We start from the raw sequence: 12,424 nt of genomic DNA, 5'->3' as shown, positions 1-12,424 counted from the left end.
TCAGATCTTAAACTAACACAGCAGATGCTGCTCTGCACATCAAGATGAGCATGTGGCTTTCTTTTCAGAAAAAAAAAATCCACCAGCACATCCACATCTGTCTGTGTGTGCATTTCAATCTCCTTGTCCCTTTCCTGAAAACTGCCCCCAGGGTAAATGGAAGCTTTAGGGTGGGTTAATCAAGCCCTCCAGAAAAGGCCTCACAAATAGGTGGGAGACCCGGCGCTCCTTACAGTCTCTCTAAAAACAGAAGCCCTCCCCCGACCCCTGCAAGGCAACAGATCTGGAAACCACAACCCTACCACATTAGGAAATTCTGAGCACCAGCACTGGAAACAAGGGGGCAGTGTCCTCAATCCATTTACCTGGTCCTGGCACAAAAGCTCAATTTTCTCCTCTGCCAATACAGCAATATCCTCCTCTTTCTCCTGTTCTCCTGGTTTTTCATTATTAGAAGAGCTAGTGGTTTGAGACTCATTATCCAAGTTGATGATTTTCTCATAGACGTGTTCCATTACTTTCCGGACTTGAAGCATGTCACTAGCAGAAAGTCGGTCCCTGAAAAAGGCAAGGGCAGATGGTGACATCAGGAAATCACTGGATATTCTCTCTCCCATTTTCTTTGGTGATAACATTTGATAAGGCTAAATCATACCACAGAAACATAAACCAATACATGTTCTTAGGCATTGCTTTAATCCATTTTTAGAATTCCCAACAGATTTCTTATAGTGTCATCTCCTAAGACAGATTATGTGCAAATAAGTGAGATTATATACGTAAAGAATAGCCTTCTAGGTTCTATTCCCTTAAACACTTTCCCAAAGCATGGGCAAACTGAATGCCCCTGAAAGGGAAGGCAGCCCCTGGTGCTCATTAGGCTCTGATGATGGATGTACCCATTTCTCCTATAGTCAAGACCTTGAGTTTCAACTGCCTGTCTGATCTCCAAACCCACCAACCCAACAGCTCCCGCCAATGTCCCAAAGGCATCGCAAACACTACATGTCCAAAACTAGATTCAGCAACTTCCTTATCCCCAAACCTACTTCTGTATCTCTGACATCAGTTAATAATGGTCAAATCAAGTAGCTCAGGCTCATACTTTAAAAGCCATCTTGAACTTCAATCATTAAACACTGCTGAAGTGCTATCCAGAGCTTGCTTTAAGATCATCCTCTGTGTCTGAGTGTGAGTGTGAGTGTGTGTCTGAGTGTGTGTGTGTGTGTGTAGGCAGGGGGATTCAGTGGGAGGGAGGGAGTAGAGGTATAGATGACACAATGTTTAGCCATACGCTGACAATTACTTAAGCTGTTTGATGGGATAATGAGGTTCATTCTTCTTTTCTTTTTTGTGTATATGTTTGGAAATCTAACAATATCTTATGTAAGCTCCTACTTCCACATCCCTGATCAAACCATTTTCTGGACCTGAAATATCTTTCTTTTGACCAACCTTACATGTCCAGCTCAAATTCCATGTCCTTCAAGAAACCTTTCTGGAAAGCTATAGTCACAGATTCATTTCTTCCCCCTACACTTGTCTTTCCCTAAGTATCCATAAAAGCAGTTATTATACACAGAGTGTGTCCTAAACTATGAATATGGCAAGAGACAAAATCATGTCTTATTTTGAACATCTGCAACTGGCCACAGTAGGTACTTTGTAAACGGTTAAATTATATAAACTTTCAATATTATGAAATTAGCCTAAGATCTAGTACTTGCCTCCTGTGCAAGAAATGTAATCGTAACGAATAAAAAAATATCTCTGGTAATTAATTAAATCCAACCCAGGGATCGAACCCAGGTCTCATGCATTGCAGGCGGAGTCTTTACCAGCTGAGCCACCTGGGAAGCTCAAGAATACTGGAGTGGTATCCCTTCTCCAGTGGATCTTCCCGACCCAGGAATCGAACCAGGCTCTCCTGCATCGCAAGTGGATTTTTTACCAGTTGAGCTACCAGGGAAGCCATACTTTGTAAATGGTTAAATTATATAAACTTTCAGTATTATGAAATTAGCCTAAGATCTAGTACTTGCCTCCTGTGCTATAAATGTAATCATAAGGAATAAAGAAATCTCTGGCAATTAATCAAAGTATTGCACGACACTCCATTTACTTACTTTTTTAAGGTTTTTGCTCCTGAAGATGCATGAGGTTGGAGGTAGAAAGGAATTTTGTTGAATTTGGGCATATTTTTCTGAAATATTAAAAGTGAAAAAAGGTAAAATAGTTTCTGTTAGTTGATAAACTAAAATGATGTCAATACTTGTGAAAACATGATTCATAAGTTAATCACTATTGTACATTTAAAAGTGACTTTCTATGAAATTTATAGTAAGCTATCAAATTATGTCAACCTTAGAGAAAGGATATCAGAAAAGTATAAAGTTTCATTTTGTAATAAAACAAAGACAAATTATATGCAGTGTCAGTAGCAATATAAAATTGCAGCATGGCTCTTCTCAAATAAAAATTCAAGGTATTAAAGAGAAACAAGCTTTATTTTAATTCTTTAAGCCATACAAACCAAAATCTCAAGTCTACATTCAAATGCCAGAACAAAAATTTAAGTGTCTTTAGAGAAACCCACAACATTCACTTTTGAGAAAAACCATACACGCTATGCCGGTAAGGTCCATTATCCACCTGGAAAGGTCAATCAAGTCCTCCTAACTTGCTTTACCTCTGACATCAGAGTGAGGTCTGAGGTTTCAAATACGAGTGGAAAGTTCAGCCAACCACCTAGATGTCCACATGATGTAAACCATACACTTAGATAAAGGATAAAACTAATCGGTCATCTTTGCTATGGGGATTAATCCCCCTTTGAGCCTCCATGTCATATCCTCTTTGGAGGTTTCCTCCGGGGAATAAGCCACAGGCCTAAAGTCAGCAATGCATCCAAGTGAGTTTCACAGTCAAAAGAATTAGTGGTTTATGGGGAGCTCAAATTTAGAGAAGACTAGAATATCCATGAGGTGTCAGACTGGCTTTAAGTTCTTGGAAGTTTATCTGGGACAGAAAACAAATTTTCTAGAAGGTTCTAGAGATTAAATCTCTTTTCATAAGGCTTTAAATAGACAAAAAATTGGTCAATAGGGTATAACTAGAAACAGACCTATTTGTGTATAGGAATTTAGTGTATGATAAAACAGCATTTCAAATTAGTAGGAAAAGTTTAGATGATTCAATAAATTGTGTTGACACACTGGCTATCCATTTGGAGAAAGTTAGCATCTTACTTCACTTCACACCAAACAGAATACATTCACCAAATAGAATAAATTCTAATACTTTAATGATCTACATACAAACTATTATCATAAACATACTAGAAGAGAACACAAGAAAACATTTTTGCTACTCTGGAGTGGGAAATACTTAAGTAAGACATGAAACTCACAGACATAAAGGATTAATCTGGTCATATAAAAATTAAAACTTTTTGCCTGCCAAAGGACATCATGAGCAAAGTAAAAATTCAATCGAGAGGCAAGAGAATGGTCAAAGGGTTAATATTCAATATGAAGAACTATTACAAGTCAATAAGAAAGACAAATAACCCAATAGAAAGTCGAGTAAAGAATACAAACAGGCAATTTACAAAAGAAATAAAAATGGCCACTATGAAAAGATGCTTAACCTCATCGTAAGTTAAAAAAAATTAAATCAATGAGATAATACGTCTATCTTTCAGCAAAGATTCTAAGTATCCAGCATTGGTGAGGGTGTGGGGTACTGGGCACTCACACACTGTTGGTGAGAGTGTAAACTGGTATACCCTTAGTGGAGTGCAATTTGGCAGTATCTATTGAAATTTAAAATGTGCATACCCTTTGATCCAGCAATTCCACTTCTAGGAATTTACCCTAAAAAGTACACAAAGATATATATACAAGGATGTTCACTGAAGCATTGTTTGTAACAGAAAACATTGGGTACAACCTAAATGTCCATTAATAGGGACTGGCTAAATAAATCATGGTACATTTATACAACGAAACACTATGCAGTTGTTAAAAAGAAGTGATCCATATACTGATATGAAGAAATGTCCAAAATATATTTTTAAGTGAAAAACAAAACAAAAAAACACACCCAAGTTGTAGAACAGTACAGAACAGTAGCTTCTGTGCAAAATAAAATGATCTATATATGGATTGCATATATCTAGACACACATAGATAGACACAAATAATATATACTTGTGTATGCACAGAAAAAGGTACTGAAGGCTTGGCATTAAGCTATTAATATTTACTACCTCTGGGAAGAAGAATAGGAAGTGAATGGAAGAGAGTGTTTGGAAAAGGATGGGAATTTAACTTTATTCATTTATTATTTTCTTTGATAAGCACATTTTATATATTAAAAATAAAGATAGAAAGAGATATAATATTTCTCTGCAGCTTTGGAACTGCACAGAAGCAGAAAAGGATTCCACATGGCAGTCTAGTTTCAATGAAAGATTATACAATCTAATGCAGTTAATTTTCTTCATGATTTGGAAAAAAATAAGAGGACAAAGTGGGAGTGGAGGACACTTACATCCACAGTGATGTCAATTACCCATTGTGGCACCGTCTCATTAAGAAGCATGGACTCAGTCTCACCCCCAGAATCTCGGCAGAGCAGCCTAAACATAATCCATCATGTAGTAAGTGACAAAATAAGCACGGATCCCAATATCACTGTCATTAAATGTTAGAGGGAGGGACCTTATAGAGTTCATTCAGGATAACCCCCAATTGACAGCTGAGGAAATAAAGTAGAAGGCAGGCAGAATGACTCATTCTGCGAAGAGTGAAAGCAAGCTGTAAAACTCAGGCTCCCAGATTCCGAGGCCAGACATACACTACGGCTGCCTATTGGGGCCCCTGGGTGAGGACAGGAAGCTGGGTGTAGGCAAGGCACTTGAGGTCGCCCAGAAGTGCTATGGTGCATGGGACTCCACACACAATATGGGGTCAGGATGTTTTCAGTAACTCCTCTCAGGAAATCACCATAGAGTTCTGCTCTCAAGGGCAAGACAAATAGCCTTCTTACTTCTGGCCCATGGCTTTCTCCCATGACATTTCCTGGGCCTTGGCTGGCAACTTGGAGGTGAAGCCAGTCTAGCACTTGCCTGCAGGCCCTCATGAAGGCCTGCCTTGCACCTCATGTCGAGCCACTGTTGGGCACGACAGTTTCCAGGAGCAGCCCAGTCCATCTCCCCTGGCCTGGTCTGAGGGAAGTTATCTACTCAGATGTTGTCCTGTGGGTGGGGACTTCTGGTGAAGTCATCTGTCCCCTCACCCTGGCGGTCTTGCTGGTTAAGTGAGAAAAAGCATTTCCTGCAGAAACCACTAAGAAGCTGCCTTGAGGCAAGGTTATCAACCTCCACAAGGTATCAACCTCATTTTATCACTAGAGGCTCAGCTCTCAATTAAGATGGGGTCTAATAGCATCAGACACTTAACTATTTCAGGGAGGTGAAAAACCAAAACCCAGACACCCCTAGAAATTAATAGACATTTGCTTGAATCAAAACTTCAGGGCAAACAGGATGCACTCTTAGCCCTTCTTACCCATACCTGAAGAGGGTGCGACCTCCAGCTTCGCCAAAGATCACAGGGGTGTGTGGGGGCACTTGAAAGTAGCCATTTCCTTTCTGTACTCGGTTCTCCTGCTCCCCATTTACTAGGAAAAGATGTAGATGGCGTCAGTACCCAGAGTCAGTGCTAACAACACAGATTCTAAACATTCTGTTTCCACAGGACCCAACCATTGCAAGATTTTAAAGTCACAAAGTACTGTAAGTTAGCTAGAGATGGAAATAAAGGTAAAAAACAAAGTTAAGTTCCTGAAAATAAGAAATACGGCAATGTGCGACACACCTCATGAGAGGTGATTACATTTTAGAGGAGATTAATGTTTGAGATTTAAAACAAAAACATAACCATCTACTTCAGCCTCAGGGCAGTCTAGAACAGTCTCTTTATAAAGGATGATATGCTCTTTTCTTTGGTGCTGGGGGGTGGGGATTGGTAAAACACCAAGCACAGAGAAATTTGTGTCAGAAAAAAAAAATTTATATTTAATGGCAGCCACAACTAATGGTATTAGTGAAAAACAAAATCTCAAAGAGGTCATAAACTCATTTTTATTGCTCTTTGCAGATTTCATTTCAGTCAGCTCTCCGCAGCTGACTCCTCCTTGTTCATAACCACTTTCTGAAGGAATCTGGAAGCAATCTCGCCCTCTGCAACCCAATAGCACTCTCTCACAGCACCAACTCTGACCACACAATGCAGATGTAAGCGGTGCTTTGTCCAACCAGAATGCTAGTCCCTGAATGGAGGGATCCATGCCCATCTATCTCTATTATCTTCACTTACAACTCATTATAGGCCTCCGAAAACTGGAGGTGCCCACCTCGTACGACCAAGCAGTCTGAGGGTCCACTGTGTGCCGTGCAGGTCCAGCAGGATTACCAGCCAGGTAGTGTGTGCCATGTCCTGAGCCTGGCTCAGTCCTGCCCTGCCTTCACTATGCCAGTTTGATTTTAAGGATGATTTGGCGTTCCTGTGACTTATTCTTTACTCCCCCAACCAAAGTCTGCCTTCAAGAGATGCTGCCTGTAGCCCTTTGTTTTGATTACTTAGTCTTTATTGGCTCCTTGGGCCTCCGAGGGCACCCTGTCAGGTTATAGATGGAGAAAGACAAGTCAAGAACAGGAAATGGTATGCCCACAGCTGCTTTGCTGATAAAATGGCAGAGCCCATAGCAGAACTTAGCTTTCTTGACCCTCTGTGAGCAGATCTTTCCACTGACTCTGGCTCACAGTTCACTGCACAATTCAGAAGGGGAACGGAGCGAGCCAGGTAACAAAAGAAACGCCATCATATGTGGGGTCAGTGCTCTCTCTTTGACAGGGACATCAGGACACTGGCTTACGGAAAGGCATGCCATCCTTGCAAAACAGATTTAAACTCCAAAAATGATTCTGGATGAAATCAGTCGGCCACAACAAAGTCTCTGGCAGGAGGGCTTCATCACTGCTGACCACCACAAACAGGCAATCTTCAGAGAATCTTTAGCAGAGCAAGTCCTCAGTAGCAGGAACTCAAGGTTATATATCAACTGTGATATTTTAAGTTTTTTCCCCTCCTTTTTTTAATCAGACTGAGCCAAACTCATATGTTCCAAATTCTCCAGTGCTGCACAGTGAGTTACTGCCACTGCTTTTGGCACACACAGCTTCGGAATGTCCTCAATGACATTAATTCTTTACACATACTCAGTCACTTACCCTGGCACTTCTGAGTTGGGAGCTGATTTTTTGAGCCAATATCAGGTAGATCATCAGACTAGGGAATATCTACCTTTCAGGCCAATGTGAAGAATGCCTCACAAGGACAAACCTGGCTTTCCAATGCAGCTCAATAGCTAGCTTTGGAGGTAAATCCAGCAGGTCCACAGACACCTGGAGAAATACTGTTAGAATAAACCTGCTAAGAGCTGCCTGCTTTCAAGGACAAAGGTCACCTGAATACACAGGACTGATTCCATGTACCTTGTGTAGTGTCATTAATTAGAAGTTCTTTGCTATCTCAGTTGAGACTGGATGGACATTCTTTAGCGTGCAGAAGGGAGGGCAAGAAAGTGGGCATACCACAGCTATTTATTATGTCATCCTTTAGCAAATGCTTAAAGAATTTTTTTTTTTAAATTCTCAGGATAACAATCTAAATATCCTTAACTTCAGAGTAATTTTAAAACCACTTATTCTAATATAAAAATACGAACCGTGATTTACTTCATTTTCTTCTTCATCTATTGGATTCACATGTGTCCTAGGCCAATATTCTAGGAGTGCCTGGAGTAAAAGCCCTCCTAAGTTCACTGCAAAAGAGTCAATTCAAAAGAAAAACAGAAAAGAGAGACATTAGTTTTAACTTAAAAGTAGAGGGAAAGCAATAAAAATGAAAAGTTTCCACATATTCTGATGTTACATTCTTAACCCAATGCCAAAGATGTCTAAAAGCAAGACTTCACGTATTTCACAAAGTCTATTAAAATTTCATCTTACAATGTTTAAAGCAGTGATAATATCAAGCAAACAGATATTCTATTTGGTTATTCAGATATAGCTATTCTTTGAAAATGAATAAACAACAACAGAAATTGTATTCTTTAAAGGGTTATATCCATATAAAGCCACTATATTTTGTATATATATCAGTTATTTCTACAGGCTACAATCTTAGAAGAATACTGATCAAAGGTATAATTAATAAAATATAATAGACCCTTATGAAGATAAGTCTCTTCTCAACATACACAAAAATTAACTCAACAAGGTCTAAAGAGATGAATGTAAGACGTGAAACCACAATAATCCTAGAAGAAAACACAGGCGATAAGCCTACTGACAATGATATTGGTGGATGATTTTTTTGGATCTGACACCAAAAGCAAAGGCAATGAAGGCAAAAGTAAGTAAGTGGAACTATATCAAACTAACAAGCTTTTACAGAGCAAAGGAAATCATCAACAAAATGAAAAGGCGACCTACTGAACAGGAGAAAATATTTGCAAATTATTTATCTGAAATGGGTTAATATCCAAAGTATATAAAAAATTCATACAACTCAATAGCAAAAAAATGGAAAAATCTGACTAAAAAATTGGGCAGAACAGCTGAATAGACATTTTTCCAAAGAAGACATACAGATGGCCAACAGGTATATGAAAACATGCTCAACATCACTAATCCCAGGGAAAGGCAAATCAAAACCACAATGAGCTATCACCTCACACCTGTCAGAATGGCTGTTAATAAAAAAGATGATAAACAACAAATGTTTGAGAGTATGAGGAGAAACAGGAACCCCTGTGCACTACTGATGGGAATGTACGTTTGTGCAGACACTGTACAAAACAGTATGGTGGTTCCTCAAAAACAAAACTATCATATCTAGTATGCTACTGCTGCTAAGTCACTTCAGTCGTGTCTGACTCTGCGTGACCCCATAGACAGCAGCCCACCAGGCTCCCCTGTCCCTGGGATTCTCCAGGCAAAAACACTGGAGTGGGTTGCCATTTCCTTCTCCAATGCATGAAAGTGAAAAGTGAAAGTGAAGTCGCGCAGTCGTGTCCGACCCTCAGCGACTCCATGGACTGCAGCCTACCAGGCTCCTCCGTCCATGGGATTCTCCAGGCAAAAGTACTGGAGTGGGGTGCCATTGCCTTCTCCGATCTAGTATGCTACTTCTGAGTATTTATCTGAAGCAAAGGAAAACACTAATTTAAAAAGATATATGCACCCCCATGTTAACTGAAGCATTATTTACAGAAAACCTCATTGTCCATTGATGGATGAATGGATAAAGAAAATGTGATACACACACAAAGAAATATTATTCAGTCATAAAGAAAATTAAGTCTTGCCATTTGTGACAACAAGGATGAACCCTGAAGGCCTTATGGTCAAGCGAAATATGTCAGACACAGACAAATGCCATATGATCCCACTTACATGTGGAATCTGAAGCCAAAAAAGCAAAAAAACCCAGAGCTCATACAAACAAAGAACAGACTGGTGGTTGCCGGATGTTGCGGGGTAGGAGTAATGGAATGGGCAAAGTGGGCGAAGGGAGTCAAAACGTATGAACTCCCAGTTATACAATATATTCGTCACGGGCATGTGACATACAGCATGGCGACTATATTTACTAATACTGTATTGCACATTTTAAAGTCGCTAAGAGAGTAGATCTTAAAAAGTCTCAAGAGAAAAAACTTTCTATACATGGCGACAGATGTTAACTATTAACTAGATTTACTGTTGTGATTATTTTGCAATATATACAAATACTGAATCATTATCCTGTACATCTGAAACCAACACGATATGTTAGTTATACTTCAATAATTCTTTTTTTTAATTGGAGGGGGAAAAACTGTTTCCTAGCTTCACTTATCCTTACCTAACAGATTTTCAGAATGCTTTAAGGGTAGAGAGTATGCTGCATGTTTAATTGTTAAAGCTAAGTCATACACTGTGAGAAAACTCAAGATCCCAAAACACTTAAAATGGAATATTTTCCATTTTCATATGAGAAAATAATATAGATTTCTTGAAAAATAGTTTTTAAAAAACCCAAATATTGTTTATAAACAAAAAAGATGAGCATATAGCAAAAACCCAGCACAGATCTACCTACTCTTTTGGAAGGAGGCAGGGAAGGAAGGACACAAACTCACATTTTGGATCCGACCCATCGGGGCTGCTGAAGCCAGCATCTTTTGCAGAAACCCAAGCAGCAAAGCAGTCACTCTCATCCAAAGTAATTGTCAACATCTGTCAAAAGAGAAAAATTGCTTAGTGGCATTCTATTTGAATACATTCTTCAAGTAAGTCTCTAAATCCTTATTTATTTGCACTATTTGACTAGAGTGCTAAGCCACAGATTCAGAATCAAAATGTGTTTCGTGAGATTCAATGCAACTACAATTTAATATACTGGGATATGAAAAGGCATTTAAACTGCATAAAACCTTCTCCTTTCAAACTTAAAGACACAGGACTCCACAACTAATAATACTTAATTCTCAGCTATAAGAGAAATTTTCAACTATCCCAAATTGCACAAATATCAACTGCTAACTTACCCCTGTTTTTAAGTCTACTGAGAACCAATTTGGTACATATACCATCTTAAATCTTTTCTTAATTTCATCTTCAAAATCCACTTTGCCCAAATCTTCAACTTTACATGCCTATACATCAAAAAGAAAGTATGATAATTATTACTATTAAGTGGTCAATTGATTTGACTCTGACTTAGCTACTCAAAATTTTACACATTTGCCTAAATAAAATGGAGATTAAAATATGTTTCAGAAAGAATGTCATCAAACATTTTTATCTTAAAGCGTTTACCTTTAAATAACTACCTCCTAGTAAAATTTTAAATTAAAGAACCACAAAATGCTCTTTTTTTGAAACTGTAATTTAATTTTGCTGACATTGATATAACATACCACCACAGTTATCTGTAACCAATGTCAGAAGAAGGGGAAAAAAATCTTGAAGGAACAAAAAGCAGTTTGTAAGCACTTTAAGAGAACTATGAAGCTACCTTCAGATAATAGGTATAATATAGGCAGCAATCTTAAATTTCTCTTTCTTATTCATTCCCTAAATACCTATGCTCCCCAAAGGTATGTTCCAAACTTCATCTGGTGCCATGGAGCATCTCCAATCAGCTCATCTCAATTCTGAACTTCTGAACCACAAGACAGAATGTTCCCTCTACCTCTTCTTCCTAACAGCAACCTGGCTCGTTCCTGAGGGTCCCATCTCACCAGCCATCTTCTCAAAGGGTGACTCATGTCTTCTCCTATATCCCATAATTCCCTAATGGCATATAGAGACCATGATTCCACCATCACTATGTAAAAACTCTTTGAGCCCGTATCATTCAGCTGCAGTAAACTGTATCCCCTTTTCCTCACTGCCATCTAGTAATCTCTGTGGTTACTGTCCCTCATTCACTGGCAACTTGAGCCTGGCTCAATGTCTTGCAACCCATCTTGCGATCTTGCTTGTTTCCTGGACAACATCAACATTCACGTGGACAACACACAGGTAGGTCATCGCGGCCTCTGGAATCCTTGACAGTAATCCCACTATAAATGGGACAGTTACTCACGCCGCCTGGAACTTGTTTCCTCAGTTTCCCACAACATCTTTGTTAAATCTCTACTTTCCTCCTATTTCTGACCTTGCCGCCACCACCACCTCTTACTGCCCTCAGCACATGACTCTGACCTCTACTCCTTAAAAAAGAGAAGCCTCAACAAAATCCCCTTAACTTTCTGCTACTGTTCTTCCCGGTGCAAGGAAAAAGGTGCCCCTTCTTGCTGGACCTGGACCGCCTCATCTCTTGCGTCTTGGGGGCCTTGTACCATCATCTACCCTCTTATGTCTTTACTGGCTTTTCCCCACAGTGAACCATGATCAAATTTCTCCCATCTTAAAAATACCTTAACACCCAAACAAAACCCTCCGACCTTTTCATCTCTAAATCTTCTCCAGTCACTGCCTCTTCTGCCTATCTCACCAGTCAAATATCATCAAGATCAGATCAGATCAGATCAGTCACTCAGTCATGTCCGACTCTTTGTGACCCCATGAATCGCAGCACTCCAGGCCTCCCTGTCCATCGCCAACTCCCAGAGTTCACTCAGACTCACGTCCATCGAGTCAGTGATGCCATCCAGCCATCTCATCCTCTGTCATCCCCTTCTCCTCTTGCCCCCAATCCCTCCCAGCATCAGAGTCTTTTCCAATGAGTCAACTCTTCGCATGAGGTGGCCAAAGTACTGGAGTTTCAGCTTTAGCATCATTCCTTCCAAAGAAATCCCAGGG

At 39.6% G+C, this 12,424-nt stretch overlaps 1 protein-coding gene across 2 annotated transcripts in view; it reads right to left on the bottom strand.

Moving 5' to 3' along the window:
- Positions 1 to 12,424, bottom strand: part of WDR48 (WD repeat domain 48) — a 52,742-nt gene that overhangs the window by 2,249 nt on the left and 38,069 nt on the right. The window contains exons 12-19 of one of the 2 annotated variants that reach the window (XM_070776075.1): positions 10,663 to 10,770; positions 10,255 to 10,351; positions 7,795 to 7,890; positions 5,580 to 5,685; positions 4,555 to 4,642; positions 3,840 to 3,875; positions 2,127 to 2,203; positions 366 to 558 (exon numbers count right to left, since the gene is read on the bottom strand). In XM_070776075.1, the coding sequence (XP_070632176.1) occupies positions 366 to 558; positions 2,127 to 2,203; positions 3,840 to 3,875; positions 4,555 to 4,642; positions 5,580 to 5,685; positions 7,795 to 7,890; positions 10,255 to 10,351; positions 10,663 to 10,770 (801 nt within the window). The remainder of the gene's footprint in view (positions 1 to 365; positions 559 to 2,126; positions 2,204 to 3,839; positions 3,876 to 4,554; positions 4,643 to 5,579; positions 5,686 to 7,794; positions 7,891 to 10,254; positions 10,352 to 10,662; positions 10,771 to 12,424) is intronic. The other variant, XM_019984243.2, reaches the window with a different exon arrangement.

This window comes from Bos indicus, chromosome 22, assembly GCF_029378745.1.
Source record: "Bos indicus isolate NIAB-ARS_2022 breed Sahiwal x Tharparkar chromosome 22, NIAB-ARS_B.indTharparkar_mat_pri_1.0, whole genome shotgun sequence".
Lineage (NCBI taxonomy): Eukaryota > Metazoa > Chordata > Mammalia > Artiodactyla > Bovidae > Bos > Bos indicus.
Note: the sequence above shows the minus strand (reverse complement) of the source record. Positions and strands in the feature narration are given on the sequence as shown.